This window comes from Macrosteles quadrilineatus, unplaced genomic scaffold (genome assembly GCF_028750875.1).
Source record: "Macrosteles quadrilineatus isolate MER2022 unplaced genomic scaffold, UCM_ALF_1.0 Scaffold_9__3_contigs__length_116548681, whole genome shotgun sequence".
Lineage (NCBI taxonomy): Eukaryota > Metazoa > Arthropoda > Insecta > Hemiptera > Cicadellidae > Macrosteles > Macrosteles quadrilineatus.
Window position 1 is genome coordinate 42,496,399 of NW_026542602.1, and position 17,977 is coordinate 42,514,375.

General features: G+C 36.4%; 2 protein-coding genes across 3 annotated transcripts; both read right to left on the reverse strand.

Annotated features, from left to right (window-relative positions):
- Positions 1-290: 290 nt before the first annotated feature.
- On the reverse strand, positions 291-17,717 carry LOC129003015 (calpain-7-like). Of its 2 annotated transcripts, none has more exons than XM_054431207.1 (17): positions 17,663-17,717; positions 14,688-14,949; positions 13,744-13,901; positions 13,109-13,325; positions 12,032-12,182; positions 11,443-11,602; positions 10,878-11,010; positions 9,235-9,425; positions 8,703-8,819; positions 7,472-7,582; positions 6,764-6,888; positions 6,069-6,188; positions 4,759-4,831; positions 3,947-4,079; positions 2,020-2,228; positions 1,452-1,687; positions 291-940 (listed from the first exon to the last, which is right to left on the reverse strand). In XM_054431207.1, exons 2-17 carry the CDS (start codon positions 14,896-14,898, stop codon positions 796-798), a joined length of 2,490 nt encoding a protein of 829 aa, XP_054287182.1. In that variant the 5' UTR covers positions 14,899-14,949; positions 17,663-17,717; the 3' UTR covers positions 291-795. The 2 variants fall into 2 exon arrangements, with proteins under 2 accessions (XP_054287182.1, XP_054287181.1); XM_054431206.1 differs by lacking the exon at positions 17,663-17,717 and adding an exon at positions 16,982-17,095.
- On the reverse strand, positions 17,035-17,745 carry LOC129003357 (adrenodoxin-like protein 1, mitochondrial). The gene is made up of 2 exons (XM_054431649.1): positions 17,663-17,745; positions 17,035-17,515 (listed from the first exon to the last, which is right to left on the reverse strand). Exons 1-2 carry the CDS (start codon positions 17,743-17,745, stop codon positions 17,035-17,037), a joined length of 564 nt encoding a protein of 187 aa, XP_054287624.1.
- Positions 17,746-17,977: the final 232 nt, after the last annotated feature.

Sequence of the window (17,977 nt, forward strand, 5' to 3'; positions counted from 1 at the left end):
AATAAATTACCGAACCATGTAAAGCAGCTAGATTTAATTAGATATAAGTCTTATTTGAAGCGACTCCTCCTAGAATTAAGTGTATATAGTGTTGAAGAATTTGTTAATTATTTAGATGTTTATTTGTGTCATAGCTAATTGTATTGTTTCTTTTTTAGAAATGTAATGACGATGCACCAGTTTAATGTTACCACTGTAACTCATAAATGTTATGTGCAAATAAATACTTTTGACTTTGACTGTAGGGGATTAGGGATTCAGATTCAGGTTATTTTTGGGTAAGTTTAAAATGTACAATAATTCATGATTTAAATTTATTTCATTTGACCTATTTACAAAAATAGTACCCAAGCTTTGTCACGATAACTTAGATGCAGTAGTTACTTAACATAGTTTAAAATACTATATTACAAACATTACAAAACTAATTTTTAAAGAGATAACAATAACAATATTTTTTAAGAAAATTTCTTATCCTTTTGATTTACACAAAATAACAGTCAGTAACATTTTATATGGATTGATGAATAGAATAGTAATAAAAATTAGGCCTAATTGCCAGTCCAAAATACAATAATTTGGACAAATATGTATAGCTTTTTAAAAAACATATTTTCTTATCAAGAACTCACAGTAATGCCTCTAGCTTTTTGCTAACAATGTTTTAGTGTCGTCCAATGTAACATACAGTCATATAGTGGTGTATATAATGTTAACAAAAAGTGTGCAAGCTACCAAATTCAGCTCGCCCACAAATAAAACTAAAGTAATGTCCAAAAGCTCTAAAAACTTGCATTAGTTGACCCTGGTAACTTGGAAGCGACAAGACGACTTGACGGACAGGAAGAACGGGCCTTCCTGCTGCGGGTAGAAGGTGGAGGGGACAACCTCGTAAATTCCTGAGGGAACATCCCGGAGCTCCAGGATAACAAAGCCAGACCTAAGCAAATAACGGAATTGTTATCAGTCTTAGTGATAGAACAGTTTTGGTTTAATAAACTTCAAAAGCATGTAAGGCGTAGCCTTTTGGAAATTGGCCTGTGGGGCCGAACCCTTCAGGAATTTGTTCATATCAAATACCAATTCATTTTGGCAAATCTACACACTTTGAGCTTAATTTTGATGTTCCATATGCCTATATTTTATTTGGTTAATGGCCTTAAGCGATGACCACAAATTTGATTGTATCACTTTAATAATATTAAAGATGTTAATAGGAAGCAAATCTTTAAATTTTTTAATACACCACAAACTTTTTTTGTACGTGTTTGGAAGCTCAAATAAAAAAAATAATTTCAGAACATTCTTTAAAAACTGTGCAAAGTTTCAAAACTGTCACAGCATAAATAAGCAAGAAATATGAAATCAAACATAAACCTCTTATTGGGGTACTTTAGATACATGGACTTTTAGATAAGAGTAAAACACTTGAAAACCCCATGAATGCTAACCTGTAAGGACCAGAAGACTTGGTCTTGAACGGTGCCGTGACCGTCTCGTCAGTTAACGACACTATAGTGACCTCCAGGCCTATCTGGTATTGCTTGGGACCTTTCAGGTCAAAGGCCAGCTGATTACAGGTCTCCATAGTGTCTAGGGTGATGCGGTAGCGAGGGTTGAAGGGGTAAGTGGCCGGGTGGTTGCGACATCCCCCAGCCGTCACACCCTTCCATTGTCCATCTGTTATCTGTAACATATTATGTTATACACCTATCACAACAAACCTACCTACTCCAATAATGCAAGTACGTATAACCTGGCGCTTTAGAGTAGGCCTGCAGACGTAGTTTTGAAGTATCAGTTTTGGAGTTCAGTCAGACCACACAGTAAAAATAACGATTTCACGGTATCTGATCAACCACTGAGAGAGTCGGATATAACGGAAGGTCTGATAACCAAAGATATAATGATCGAGATTCAGACATGTAAGTTTTTTAAAATGTAATTTTGTACCAATGTCTATCAAGTTTCGTATATTTGGTGTCAACGTGGTCGAAAACTAACAAACGTAGAACATACCTCTTCAGAATGCCTGTATGGATTCTGTATCTTTGAGAGAGTGAAGGGACAAGTAGCGTAGGCCCGGAGAGTGTAGTAGATAGTGTGCATCTTCTCATACTGTGATACGACGAGAGTGTAGCGTCGAGGACTGCTGTCAGACAAGATGATCTTACACAGATAGTGCGGACTGTTGATCCGGACACCGTCAATGTACGGCGGCGGATCGTCTGGGACAAGAGAAAACTTCATTGGTTAAAAAAATGTTCTACAAAGTGATTTAAACAAGGTTACAAATAAACGTAGGCTACTACTTGAATGATCGTATGAATCTAAACTTCTTAGAGGCAAAACTGCTCTTTTGTGACTGAAACTCCTTATTTGTTATGGATTTTAATACTATTGGTGTCCGCAGGAAAACTCAAGGGAAGTAGATAATCAATTCCCTAATTCTTCTTAAATTGTAACATATATCCACTTGAGCAAAATTGAAATAGACTTATGTCTTTCTGTATTGCACTTATGTATTACCATACCATCTAAACCATTTCCTTGAAACTTCAGGACAAATCCATGTATTATTCAAGTTTCAAACTGTAGAGCTCTGTCTCTTGGGCTTCTAAAGTCGCTATCAGAGAACAGTCATTTGTAAAGATAATTTAAAAGTAAAGTCAGAATGGCAAAAAATTAGAATAAGTGTGCCTCAAGGTTAAATTTTGGGGCCTCTTCTATTTCTTATATATATCAATGATCTTCCAAAAAATGTTTCAAATAATCTAATTCTGTATGCAGATGATACTACTGCAGTAGTTAAAACAGAAAACAATGAGAGATTAAAACATCAAATTGATGAAAGCCTAACCGAATTGGGGAAGTGGTTTGAGGTCAATGGATTGAAAATGAATGAAGAGAAAACCAAATTTGTAAGATTTTGTACACCTCAATCAATGGCACTCACTGATCAATCTCAACCAACTGAGGATAATGCAAAATTTTTAGGGCTATATATTGATAAACACTTGACCTGGAGTAAGTGCATTCAGTCGGTAATCGGAAAATTAAATTCAGCCTGTTTTCAAATGTTATGTTTAAGAAATTCTATAGACCTGAAAACTTCTGTCATGCTCTATTATGCTTACTTTTATTCAATAGTACAGTATGGAATTGAATTTTGGGGGTTCGCCTCTGAAATTGAAAAAGTTTTTAAAATTCAAAAAAAGTTTATAAGAATTATGACTTTTTTACCATGGAAATCTTCATGCAAAACAGTTTTTAAAGAATTGAATATTATGACTATTCCAAATTTGATTATTTACAAAACATTGTTAGCGGTGCATTCAAATTTTGATGACTACATTAGCGAAAACTTTGACCACATCTAAACACTAGATTTAAAAATAATTTCCAATATCCAAGACACAGACTGAAGCTTGTAGAAAAAACACAAATACATGGGAAAAAAACTTTTTAATAAACTACCCTCAAATCTAAAAACTTTAATTAATAATAAATCTTTTAAAAGCAGCCTTGCTGATTTTCTGATAAGTAAAACATTTTACAGTGTTAATGATTATCTCAGTGGAACTAACCAATCAATATGACTTTTATTTTGTATGACTAGAAACTTATTTTTTCCGTTATTGTTTAACCAATTTTGCCAACTTGTTTAAAACATTTTTTAATGCATAAGACATATTGTTGTACATTAGGTTAAGTTAGTAATAATCTTGACAATGTCATCTGTTTTTTAGCTGTGCTATGATTCAAAACGTTGATGTGACAATAAAGAATTATTTATTTATTTACTAGCTGTTAAACCCGTGCTTTGCAACGGGAAGAGGACACAAAATAGAAACATTTTAATCTTTTTTTTTTTTTTTGCAGAAGTTATTTAAAAAGACAGAAACCGACTCATCTTACATATTATATACATCAATAGTGTACTTACTAGGATAGTAGACTTTGTTTCCTTCATTTTTGTAGACTAGGACTGTGATATATTCAGTGTTCTCTCTAAAGTCGTCAATTTTGGTGATATGACGAGTCAACAGTACCCACACAGCCCCTGTGTTGGCGCCTACCTGCAAACAGTAAGAAAACAAGAATTTAATTATGATAGGAGACATTGATCAAGTTTAGTACGGTTCGGCACTTGGAAGTTCGGAAGTTGGAAGTTGGAAGTTCGGGTTTTGGAGTCCGGTCCCTCAATGTGATTGGAAGGGACGACAAAATTTTGCCAATCATGACAGGTGTTTACAATTTTGCCGAGATTGCAGGAGACGTTGGTGATGTCTTCAAGACAGCACATCATTATGACTTTGCCCTGATCACCCGAGACTAAATATTCCACCACATCCGCAGAGGAAAAACACAACTTCTCCTTGAACTCAGGACATAGTTTGCCACGACCGCAGGAGACGTTGACAATTTTGCTAGGACCACTTTACTGTTTCACCACGATAGCAGGAGGGTACAATATTTTATGAATTAATTGAGTAGCTGATAAAACAGTTAAAAAAATACCAAAAGCAATCTGATTTTGACCCGAAGATCTACATTTTTGCCCCGATCTGAAATAAAAACGAACCACAGACCCCTAAAAAATATACTAATGATCCTAAAACTGTACACTGCTATGATATGATGTAAGGTAGTATTTTGCAATGTATTAAAAAAGAAGCATAGCAGAAATAAATAAATTCTTAACAAGCTAAACAAAAAGCAATTAAAACAATAATAAGATAATTAAAGAAAGCTTACCTCTAGACTAAACTGGGGATTGTCCCCAATATTGTAAGCGTCTTTCACTGGCCCTACTCCAGCCTGCCACGACCTGTAAAAAAACGCTACAGTAAGACAAGGTGAAAGCAAGATGTCTGGTATAATTGGAGTATATTTGTTCTGACTGTTTATACTGATAACATTGATTATCAGATTCACTGAAGAGTATCTTTCGTAGTATTTAAAACTAATGAAAACTTAATACTTTTAGACTTCTGTCAAACTGTCTGTATTTTAGATAGCAACTACATCGTTGATATATTTCTTACTAGCTGTAACCCGCGGGCTTTACCCCGTTTAACTTCTTAATTTTCAAGATTATCTCGTTCGCATGGCTCAATCACGTCCTGGTTGAAGTTTGTTCGCTACGCTCACTCACCTTTAGGTTGGAGCTCGTTTGCTACGCACACTCACCTTTAGGTTGGAGCTCGTTCGCTGCGCTCACTTGCCTTCAGGTTAGCTCGTTCGCTCCGCTAACGCGCCTCCAGGTTGAAGTTCGTTCGCTACGCTCACTCACCTTTTAGTTGCAAATTAGCTGTTGTCATAAATGTAAAAGAAATAATAGTGCTGCACCCTGTTGGTAACCCTTGTAACTTTAATGCTATTGAACATCATAGAACAGAACCAACTTGTTTAGTTGAAACAGCTGTTCCATTTCTCATAAGGTTAACATGGGAAACTCCAGAGCCACTGGGACGGAGCCCGAAAGGATTTTTGAAATAAGAATATGCCTATATGTTAATCGGGAATGTGAGCTATCATCATGCCAAATTTCAGCCCAATCCGACCAGTATTTTTCGCGTTCACTTGTCACAAACATACATCCATACATCCATACATCCAAACTTTCTCATTTATAATATTAGTAGGATTAACTAAAAAAAAAAAAAAAAAAATTATTCGTACATAGACATTAGTGGTTAACTAAAGAAACTTCCCTACTTCATGCCATTAATTTTTAGTTTACTAGTTGCTCTTTTATTTCTGGTCCAATTCTACCCTGATGGTTTTTTTAGTTATAGACCCCCTTTTGTTGTTTTGTGTTACAAGACGGCGACCTGCTTACCTCAGTAGAGCTGCTCCCAAGATAAGAATCTCAAATCATACTTTCATTTTACAATACTCAACTCAAAGTACTGTACACTGTACATAAATTCAAGGTTTAAGACTTTCAGTAAGATTAAATGCATTGTTGATATCACTGATTAAATAGCCAAACCTTTTAGTAAAATTATCTTAGCTACAATTGGAAGAAAACTTTTTGGGTCATGTGATTTACTCATACTTACTGATGAATGCAGTAAGTGTATTGAAAAAGACCAGGATTCCAGTTGAGGTAGAAAACATCGTAGAACTTTAGAATGCTGTCATAGTCAATCCAGAACACTCCGTTGTCAAACATTGCTGCACTGTAAAAAAATAAACATTATAACAAATAACCAATAAACAAAATATTTCATTATAACCCCTCAGCTACCCAGAAAATATGCAATGGGGGGATTGTCATACTAAAAAAACTTTCAGAAACGCCTTTAACACAGTATCTTTGGTATTGGAATAATTACAGGTTTTCCACATCAGTCGGATGTCCAGTTCTACTGCCATTAACAGCGGTGTTTTGCACAGCAAATCAGATAAATTTCATGTCAGTTTCGTGGTCACTTGTATAGCCAGAGGTACTGCTTAGTTAAAAAATCGGATAGCCTGCAGCTCTGGCCAAACCATATTGTGATGATAAGCCTAAATAATTCTGAGCTGGTAGAAGCCGCCTGAAGGCTGCCAAGTGATATGCAGCTAAGTAACATGGTCACTAATACTAGACACCCAAGCGACACAGCACAGGTTTTGATATTTGTTATTTTTTGTATTGTTCATGTCCACAGTGTGACTAGGTATGACTGGTCAAGCATTTACAAAAGGTTAACAAAATACAAATTAAATTTTAAATTAAAGAAGAAATCAACCAGATGATTAATTAAGTCACCTGTTTGGATCGTAGTCCAGTGCCTTCTTCATTTCTGATGTCCAGTGAACTGTGTCGAGTTCAGAGTAGTTCCCTCTCCATCTTACGTGCGACCAAGGATTTTTCAACTTCATCAAGCGTTTACCCTGCGTTACACAAAGTTTTTGTTACGGAACTTATAAAAAAATTATGAAATAAACTATTTAAAAGTAAGTAATTTATTAACTCCATCTTCCTAGATAGAAAATGGTGTCATCGACAGTGAAATATTCTAATGTTTAATATATCGTGTTAAAGTGTTTTTTGTGCCAGCTTACCATTCAGAAGCCTGCTATACTCACTAAAAAATCTTACAAACATACACCCTTGAGGTCTAAGTTACATCGTCATACTTAAATTAAATTTGTAACGAGCTTAATATTATTATTATCAATTAAGATGGGGACGCAGCTAGGTGTAATAAATCCATCTTTGTTACTGAGTAAGAACAGCTGTTTCTTTAGTCCGAACCATTAGTCAAGTTCAATGACCTAGAGCAGTTGGACCCGGTTTTTAAACCACCAAAAAGCTTAGTTTAAAGGTATTTTGAGGATCGGTATGTTGCTAATACCACCTTAGCCACCATAACAACTATTGTATGACTTTCAACCTCAATACAAAAGCAGTATTATGGTTAGTTCTTTACAGATTATCAGTACGTACTTTGAATGTTACAAAGTACTGTTGTACCTGAACTAGTCTGATGTCCAGCACAGCGTAGGCGTGTGTAGGGACGAGTCCTGTACGATCAGCATCAGCATCTGACATCTGTCCTGTGGCAACAGTGATCAGCACATCTCCCTGTGAGACATACACTTTTATAAAACTCCAGATTGGCACAGAGAAGCAAAGGTAATTTGGTATTATACCGACCAGACCTAATAATTATAACTAACCTGACCTAATCCAAGGGTGGTTAGGTTTAGGTTAGGCTAGGAAGATTTTGCTATTTAAACTAATTAAAATCTTATTTGAAAGTTGATTTATTGGTGAGGTCGGTATAATACCAAAGTACCGAGGTAAAGTACAAAGGAAACATTCAATGGTACACTTAAGTGGTGTCTAACACTAGGGCAAAGTCCAACACTGCCCCCCTCGCCCTCATGAACTACAACGCTCACGGTGGAGGAAGACCCTGTGCTATAGGAATTTCCGCACAGTACTCGCTGTTCAGGCCCTTCCTTCGTTTTTCACAAGTATATTTCTAGCACAACATACTAAAGCTGAAAGCGCATAGTTGTCCCATTGGTGTATTTCTTCTGTACCTTACTTCTCTGTGAGATTTGTGAATTTAGCACAAACATGCATGTTTCGGCATAGTATCAGTATGTTTATCAAACAAGGAGAGGTTTCTGATGCAAGAAGAACTTATTATCTTTATTAACCCCCCCCCCCCCGCCCAGCAACTTGCACTATAAATAGGTAGTTTAAGGCTGCCATAACATTGTAGTTTTTAGTGAATTTCCCATACAGGGAATAAGCTATTACCATATATATCTTGGTAAGACCTGGATCCGGAACCAGTTAATTTTTTTGTTTTGAAATTTTGTAGTGAAAATCCAGTCCTAAGTATTGCTGTGGTTGCTTAGGTTTTCTGCGGTGGGCATATATTTTACATTTACATTGACGATTAATTTTAAGTGTGTTTTTTCTGGCTTAACTGGGCCTGCCTGAAACATTATGGGCAAGAAACTTTTCTTATTAATACTCAAAGTGTAAGAGGATGGACAAAAACCAGATGAAAAGAAGTAATACATTTATTTAAATTAGAAGCAGGCAGAGGAGTTTTAATAACAGTTTCTTTCTGTAATAAATCCTGCCTTTAGTCTGAGTAAGTAAACAAATGGTACGACGATAGAAAAATTAACCAAAACACAACATGTAATTCACATAACCTTGGTTGGATAATAGTTTATCGTACCTTGTGTAGGCGAGTCAGCAGGTTGTTAAACAGTGCATCAGCGTTAAAGTCCGCTTCCCCTTGTCTGATAGCTGAACGTTCCGGGATCCAACCAGTCAGAGCATGTAGATCTATGTTCTGTGAGCGTGAAAAATTATTTGATTAGATCTTTAAAAAATATGATTGGTATGCTATACACAGACTTCTAAAATGATTATAGGCTTTAAAATGATTAGTGGTTTTATTTACACCCGAATAATAAATACATCACTTATTCATCAGCTTAAGACTCTTGATTGGTTATTTTCAAGTCGAACCCCCCCCCCCCTTAAAAAAAAACAGAGATCGACAGTTGGAAGAGTGACGGTTAACCAAGGTTACACTGAATTTTAGGGATGTGTCGATTCTAGATGCCACCAATTCTTCGACATTGGTATCAGTTTCGACCATAAATTTTAGTATCAACACATCTCTACCGTATTCGTAAATCCGTAATTGATTCAGATGCTAAAACTGTTCAAACAATTGCAAACGTATTGTCCGAGTGACTTACACTGTTGGAGCCAGGAAAGTCGTAGCCTCCCATCACCTTCATGTACGCCTTCTCCAGCAGGGAGATCCACAGCTCGTTCTTGTTGGTGGAGTATGAACAGAGCAGCTCTCCGTAGCGTCCCAGCGGCAGTTGGTCATCAATGATCACCTTGCGAGGCACTCCGTTCAGGTGCAGCTTGACCATGTACTTGCCTGTCCAACCAGTCATGATTAGGCAAAAAAGAAACTTGCTGTCATTTACACATATTTACAAAGGGTTAGTAATGAAAATAAATGTCTAGGATAGGGTGTGTTCACACAGGAAGCTGGTTACAAGTAACGTATTTTCAGCGCTTATTCCAAGCACTTGAGAACTTTTTTTTGTTTACACAACAAAAGCTTCCATTTTAAGCTAGTTTATTGGACAATGTCCGCATCACGTGATGAAGAGTTATTTTTGCTTGAAAATGTTGAATAAAAACTTCGTAGGACAGTTGGCGTTCATGCAATTGACCACGGAAGAGGTAGGTTTGCGGCAGGCCCACTTTAATAAACGGGCAGATTACGGATATGCCCAGGGGCACTGGAGGTTTGGGGGCACACCGGGTGCCCCACAACAACCGCCTGCCTGCACTAGGAAAAAAGGGGGGTTTTTTCAGCATTCAGTTCGGGACATTTGTCCCAAATAGCCCCTATTCTAAAGCTTTGAGCAATCAGTTCATCGACATCCATACTGCACAGTTGTTTGTCACTGGACTGGTTCGCTCAACAAGAGCCGAAAAACTAGTACAAAACGTTCTTGCCTTCTTGTCAGAACTTGTAGCAAGCGCTTGCTATCGGAGCAAGCTTTGTCTGTGAACGTACACGCTTGATACAATGTAGACTTTTCACACACCGATTGGAACTTGCAAGCGCTTGCCAACAAGCGCATGTAACCAGCTTTTTTGTGAACACACCCTTCCTTGAGTGTTTTCAATGCCACTGAAATTTTTTTACACTTTTTTAAGGGACAGTCCCAATAGGTCTTATAGTGTACACTATCCAGTTTTGGTAAAAGTAGGCCTACAGCCGAGTTTGACTACCCAAACTTTGCTTTGACTATCCAATCTTCAATTATATCCAAACTCTCCTATTATCTCTCAAGTAATGTGAAATCATAAGCTATTTCTGAATGACAAGACTTAACACCGTCTGTGTGTTAAGTATAGACAACCTAACTCCTCCTGACTGTACTTGGAAGTTGTAAGAAACAAGAAACACTTAGAGTTTTAAGCACTGCACTTGACCATACTTTCCCTTTGTTTTTGCATGATACCGCCATAGATTCAAAATGACAAAAAGTTCATTAAATCCTCAAATTCCCAAATCTTAGTACAAACTTGGTTGGGTGAAAGTGTATTGCTTTATCTAAAGTATTGAATCCAAGGTCATGAAGAATTGAAAATCAATGGATTCCTTGATATCATCAGTAGGCCTACCATTTTGAGAAATTTAGAATCAGAATCAGCCCATTCAGATTTATAAGGTTTAGTGCCAAAGTTTATAGCCCAATCCACTTTCTCCACAGTTGACAAATCTCAAACATCATTCACCGATTTAAGCTTTTTTGGTCGAGTGGAGTACCATGTAGTAAAAGATTAGACATTTAATGCTTTTAACACTCACCAAAAGGGTTGTAAATTGGTTCCTTGCTGCGGTTACGAGGGTAGATAATGGATGTTACAAGTCTGCGGCCAAACCTCTTCTCATACAGAGCACTGACGGCCAGCGACGCCACAAACGAGCAGTCAGACACCACCTAGACATCCACAAAATTAAATAAACAAGAAGGCAATTACATGAAAAACTTTTCCCTTCAAGACAATACTTAGCTGCAATGTTTTAAAGTATAATTTGTACTCCAGCAAAAAAACACTAAGTTTAATTTCACCCATGTGTTTTATTTGATACAGTTATAGTTTATTTAAATTAAACTATTCACAGAATTAATTAACATGTACGCTCTAAAATTCGTTAAAAACAAAACTAGACTTACACAAACGATATTCTATTTTATTACCTGCGATAAGAATTGAAATGGAAGTTCCTTGATTTAATGAAAAGGTCAATTAAACGGAACCAGTTCTTTTTATTGAGGGTGAATAAACCGACCAAAGTTTCCTGCAGTACAGTTGCTTTCATAACCTTAATTGAGTTTAAAACCATATTTCCCAATAAACACTCAACCTACTGTTTGTTTGATGCTGAAGCAGTCAACGTGGTCGCCCTGTACCATACGAGGGTCTGAACTGAACTCATCAGGACGAGCCCAGCGAGCAAAGTCTCGTCTCTGCTTGGCCGATAATGCCAAAGGACCATCTTTGTCAGTGAAAGGAATCGCATACTGGAACCTGCACAAAAAACAACCATACTACAGTTAATTAAGCTATACGGTGAAGCCAAGATGTGGAAATGAGCAAAAAGACGCTTTAGGTCCCAGTAATGAACTGTATCTACTATTTTTCATCATACTGCACCTCAATTTAAATAAACTAATTCACATAATTGATTTTTGTTACATGGATATAAATTCAAGTTAGTTCCCTAGATTACTTAAATCTTGATTTGCTATTACAAACAAACCTTTGTTACAGAGTTATTTGATTATTTGTTCTGTTATGATTGTCATAATAAACAGTGAAGAAACAAATTTTAATTCCAGCTCATTCTTTTCAACATAGAGGTAAAAATAACTACTTTAGCCCTGCAACACTTGAATTGAAAGCCGGTCTTTTCACTGCGGTACCAAAACTACCAAAGCACAGAGGAACACATCTTACCTCTCGGACAGGTCAACGCTCATGAAGGGAACGTACTCCAAGTTGTTGATGTTAGAGGTAGCCAGGAGAACTCTCTTCTCTTCCTCCGAGTAAGTGTCCTTGCCACTGACCTTGAGATGAGCACTGCTGCCTCGGTGGAGAGCCGGGCGTACTACAACACATAACATTGAATAGCGAGTGGTTGAGATACTGGTGCAATCTGTTGCAAACAGTGTATACCTACAGATGGAACTTGATATTCTGACACTAACAGGACTAAAATGGCGTTACCAAAAACACAGATTACTGCACACAATACCTGTCAACCTGTGAGCTTAAAAAATAAATTTGTGATTCCTTTAAATGTAGTCTTTTATTATTAGGAGCTAAATTTATTAGTTTTTTGCATTATAATAGGCCTACAGATAAATATTGTTGTTTTTTTTTAACTTAAACACTACCTATACTAAGATGGAAATGTACTTTGTGTATTTGTTTTCATGTATTATTGTTTTCTGTATACATTTATTGTTATAATTTGGGGAGCAAGCTGGTCTTGTGGTAGAGCTCAAGGCTTCGGAGCCTGAGGTCCCGGGTTAAAATACTACCAATCACCAAAGGATTTTATCTATGTGATAATACCCTCTAGGACTAGCCTGATGTAATGTATAAAACAGTTCCAGGCTAAAACCTAGCATATTAGGATGAAAATGAGGGACATAAAAAAATAAGACAGGCTGAAGGAAAAAACACTGTGAAATAACATTATTTTAATAATTGCTGCTCACTAACATTAATTGCTTTTATTTTTTATGTATTCCACAAGTTTGAGAATTTGTATTTTTTTTTATAAATAAATAAAATAAGTACTTTTAGATGAATGGAGTGGATGATTTGTGTATCTTGACCAAGGTCAGCTGTTTCGCCAGTCTTGATTATTCATTATACATCAGCTCTCTTCAATACAAGAACACGATACACAATTTAATTTAGTTTAAGCCTGAAGTAGCCCACAAAAGGTAATTGCCTGAACAACATTAAGTACTTAGAGCGCTACTTAGTCCTGAAGCCTATAACTAGAAAAAAGATAGACATTACCAGTGTTGGTGTTACGAGGGAGTGTGTTTCTACTCCCATCCTTGGCAGAGCTAGAGGCAGGAGTGGGGGGAGGTTCCTGACTGCTAGTGTCAGACTCGTGAACAGAGGACAACGTCTGAGTCTGCCGAATACCCTTTAGGTCCTCTGCTCGCTCGAGCGCTTGTCTCGCAAGAGCCGTCAACTTCTGATGTACTTCATTGTCTGATGTTTCATTACGCTGAAAATAAACACAAAAGTAATTAAATCTGTTAGATGGTTTTTCAAATAGATAAGTGCTGAACAAAATCCGGAAGGAATATTTGACTGTGAGTAAAACTTTAAGTAAGCTTACCTTACTGATGTCTTTAATTTGCCTTGCTACATGTTATTAGCATGGGATTTTAATTTCCCTAATTTCCAAAAAACGTCTTTCACTTCCTTTAAGTAAATTTTTACATGTTAGGTACCTATTTTCTCACTTTTAGAACGTCGCGAGACGTTATGAAAAGTAGACACAATTCAACACAAAAAAAAACGACAATCCCTTAAATAAGATAAATCCCATCACCAAAAAATGTGTTTCAAACAGAGGCGATAGGTTCCGTCAGTAGGGAAAAATGTTAAATGCGAGGAGTAATGCATTACTATGTACTCACTGCTGTCAAGCTGAACTCGACGGCTTGTGTGTACAGCTTAATGGCGGAGGCCTTGTCCCCGGCTTCATCAGCATCTAGAGCGTGACTCAGCAAAAATCTGCATCGCTGCAGCTTCTGCTGCTCCACACTCTGGGTCTGCTGACTACCCTCCTCCAGCCCTGAGGAGCATCAAATCAAATCAACAAAAGAGTCGTAGATCATAATGTGACACAAAACTGTGTATACCCATTGGTTGGATTAAAGAAGTTCTATTAACAAATTTCATTGGCGTAGATAACACACAAAAAAACCCAGGGATCCTATTTTATGAATATGAGCTTTCATTTTGTTTCGTCTTTCATGAATCATGTAAGTTTCTCAAATAGGCTCACATTAACTTACAGTCTTTACAGTACCTAACTTAAACAGTCTTTGCTTAGTGATGGTAGTTGTAGATTTATTTTTATGAAGAACTGAGTACAGTTTAACTGCATAGGAAAAAAAAACTGTTTTATGTAGGCTACGACAATTTCTAACTCCAAATCCGTGAGCTAACTTAAGCTTGGAAAATCTTATTCAAAAAATAAAGTGAACATTTTAAAGTAAAGTGTTTGTTAGGCTAAGTGAATGTTTACATAGCTTGTGGGGCATTTCCCAATTAAATATTTTAGAATCCAATAGATGCAGGATGGATAATTTGGTATTTGTATTAACCAAGGTATATATATGTAGTAGAATTATATACAGTTTAGGTAACATACAATTGAGGAGGAGTTTAAATAATTTAACGAAATTCACAATGACTGATATTTTGATAGGTATTCCTTTTGGGGGAAAATAATAGGCATACCAATACCTTTTTCCAACACGGTGAACTGAAAGTAAAAACTTATACTAAATACAGTACATGAAATTTTAACACATATTAGAGCACTACAGTACACAAAGTACTGTTTTTTACATACGTTTTTTGTCCAACGAGTCAGCACGGCCACGGTATTCCTGCGCCTTCCTCCACCAGGCAGACTTCTCGTCTGTGTCTGGAGCAAGTTTATACGCAAGCTCCAATAACCTTGCCGCCTTCTTGTAGTAATAACTAGCCACTTCCAGCTGTCCCGCTTGGTCAAACTCTACAGCTCGAGTGGAGGAAACTACTGCATCTTCTACGTATCCCATGGTACGGCACTAACTACTGGTATACAAATATAGTCCTTTTAACATTCTAACCTGTAAAAAACAAAAATAAGATAAGCTAGTTTTAATTAGGTAAAAATCGTTCAGTTGAGTTCTCAGTAATGTCATCAGGCCTATATCAAAATTATTTTAAAATATGGCTTTTTATGAGGAGCAATACCTGATATAGAAGTAATTATCTTTCTAAAGAGTATTCTTTCCTTTTTACCTAGTTGGAGCTTAATAGGCCTACATTTACTTTAAATTGTACAAGTAAATAATCTTTTATAAAATATTCAGGAAAGAGGTATTCTGCTGTTATTTATAAGATGTGTTTAATTGAAATATTACATAATCAATTTAGGGGGAAATTACGTGAAAATCTCTTTTCTAAGATAAAAGAAGAAAAACTAGAAATTTTTTATGGATAAATTAAAATATATTATTGGGTCTATTAACAAAGTGTTTATACTCATTCAAGATTACCGGTCACAAGGAAATTAAATTTTATAACTTTACTGAGCCATGTTTTTTATGAACCAATTTAACTTATGTCTAGGTTGCCATTTCATTGAAAAGTATTTAAGTAAAGTCTATGTTTTTATTTACCATCTATTTTTGATATCAATCAATACTGAAAATGCCACCTGTTTCTCAAGCTATGCTGGTTTTGTGAGATTTAATTAAATGAAAATCCTTGGTTCTGAAAGTTAACTACCGTAAGTGAATCACAGGGATTATAAATCATGCCACCTAGGGCAATAAACAGCCTCAAGGACATCAATCTTACATTTTAACCAATAAATAAGATCAGCCATGATCCCAAGAATACAGAGGGAAATCGGTTTAGCCAGGCAGTAGGTATTTTATATTCTAATTTCACTTGTGATCTAATGTTACTTTAAGATATGACTCTTATCATTGACTATTGAATAGGTATCTAGTTATATTAATAGTCAAAGCTCTTATGCCCACCATACATGGTCCAACATGTCTGCCAACTCATCAACTCCAACCGCATCAGATCAAGGCCCCACTAGAAAATCAGGCCATGCTGCAGCGCAACACTACATCACAGTGGTGGGTGGTTGTAATAAAACCTTACCATTAAAATCTGACAAACAGCCAGCTAATTTACCTAAAACATATGGGATATGGCAGTGAATCTATCAATGAATATATCAAAATAGGTGAAACCCGTCGAAATCGACGGTTACTTTCAAGACTTACGTTAATTCATCTAACTGCGATAAATTGGGTGAAATATACATATGACGTCATGGATTCTGCAGTGTGGCTTGTTTTTCTAGTGGGGCCTTGGTAATGTGCATAAGTAAAAACAGACCGGATCCGCAGACAAGTACGCAGTCGGTTGTGGAGGTTATAGAATAAACACAATTTAAAATTTGCTGAGACAACAAAAGGTTTTGGAAGGGAGTTTATAGAATACCGGTACATGAGAAGGCCTATGCCATGCTCATGGGACATACAAAGCAAACAGTACCGGTACAGCAACAGACACTTAAGGCAAGAGAGTATGCAGGAAAAACTCCATGAAATTAAACCGGAAGCTAAGATCAAAGTTGTAAAGAAGAAGATTGATAAACTTAGCTCATGATACCAATGTGAATTAAAAAAAGTTTAGGAGTCGAAGAGCAGTGGAGCTGGTTCTCACTTTTTTAATACAGTAGGCCTACTTTTCAATGAAATGGTACGTGCATGAGCCAACGATACGGTCATCTTTAAGATATGAAAGTGTCACTTGCAGCCATTCCATCCAGTGTGAAGCTGACCAAATAAACCCGAAGCTACACAAAGATTCCGCAGTCGGAACACTGGTCGGATTGTGTGTGGTAACAGCCAGACTTAACAGACGGACCGCAGCCCAGGCATGTCTACCGACATGACGTATCGTGTATGGGGGGCTTTACCAACAACCAGTATAGGGTAGAATTTCATTTGTAGGTATTTCCAAATGACAGTTTAAAATAATACACTTTGTAAATTAATATTTAGTGTGATAAAGGCATCATAGGCCTATCAAAGTGATTTATTTTCCAAAAATTCCAAATTAAAAGCCACTCACTTAAAATATAAATATAGGTCACTCATGTCCAGATTCCTTGCACTTTAACAACCTTAATGAGGTTTAGGTTTGTGTCCATCAACATAAAAGTTACGGGTAGCTTTAGGCAGGTGAACTTCAATACCATCTAACTCTTTATTTAGAATGATTTGACATCCTAGTCTTGAGTTGTCTTTCAAGAATGGTGCTAGATCTAACAAGTCATCTTCCTTTTCTTCTGGTGGGGGAAGTTTAGATAAATATTCTCCTTGAACATAACAGTGACAAGTTGTACAGGCTAGTGAAGCTTCACAAGCTCCCTCCATTTCAATTTCATGTCTGTGCGCCAAATACATGAGGTTATCACCAACTTTTCCCTGAACTTGTTTCTTATTACCATCCTTGTCCACATAAGTAACATTTACAATATCTTCTTTGCTTTTGGGAGGTTCATATTCATAGTCTCCATGTAAAATAAGTGGAGAAGTTTTAATTTTCCTAAGTTGGAAAGTTTTAAAAATTCTTACAGAGTTGTTCAGTCTACAAAGGCTTGACCTGTTGTAGACAGATGCTAATGAAGTAGAAAATATTGAGCATAAAAATGACATTTCATACCGATATAATTTTGTGTCCAATAAAATCAATCTGTATCACTAATTTGGGAAATAATTTTAAAAAATAATTGCGCAATGAATCACTAACCTTAACCTAGACAACATGGCATAGCATAGCAACACAAGTTTTCTTTCAGCAGCTGCAGCAGCGTCTGCTGCAAGATTTGACATTTTGAAAAGATGACAGACAGAGTAACTCAGGACAGTACAAATCGAATCTGTCATCTAGATGAGTCAGAGGGTCTTAGCGTTGATTATAATAAGCTACTTTCTTATCAACTTTGGTGACCACATTATATAAATTTATATAAATTATAAATTTAGTATCGAAACGAAACTGACATAACTATGGCATACAGTTTACGAACTATTTAACTAAATGTTAACTAAATTGTATAATGTT

Excerpts from the sequence above, each read along its gene's own strand:
- LOC129003015 (XM_054431207.1), bottom strand. The coding sequence starts at position 14,898 with ATGGGATACGTAGAAGATGCAGTAGTTTCCTCCACTCGAGCTGTAGAG. Across the intron at positions 12,183-13,108 it reads CCCTCGTAACACCAACACTG|TACGCCCGGCTCTCCACCGA; the intron begins GTAATGTCTATC and ends TATGTGTTGTAG. Across the intron at positions 6,189-6,763 it reads CTGGACTACGATCCAAACAG|TGCAGCAATGTTTGACAACG; the intron begins GTGACTTAATTA and ends ATTTTTTTACAG.
- LOC129003357 (XM_054431649.1), bottom strand. The coding sequence starts at position 17,745 with ATGTCAAATCTTGCAGCAGACGCTGCTGCAGCTGCTGAAAGAAAACTT. Across the intron at positions 17,516-17,662 it reads GCCATGTTGTCTAGGTTAAG|GTCAAGCCTTTGTAGACTGA; the intron begins GTTAGTGATTCA and ends TGTCTACAACAG.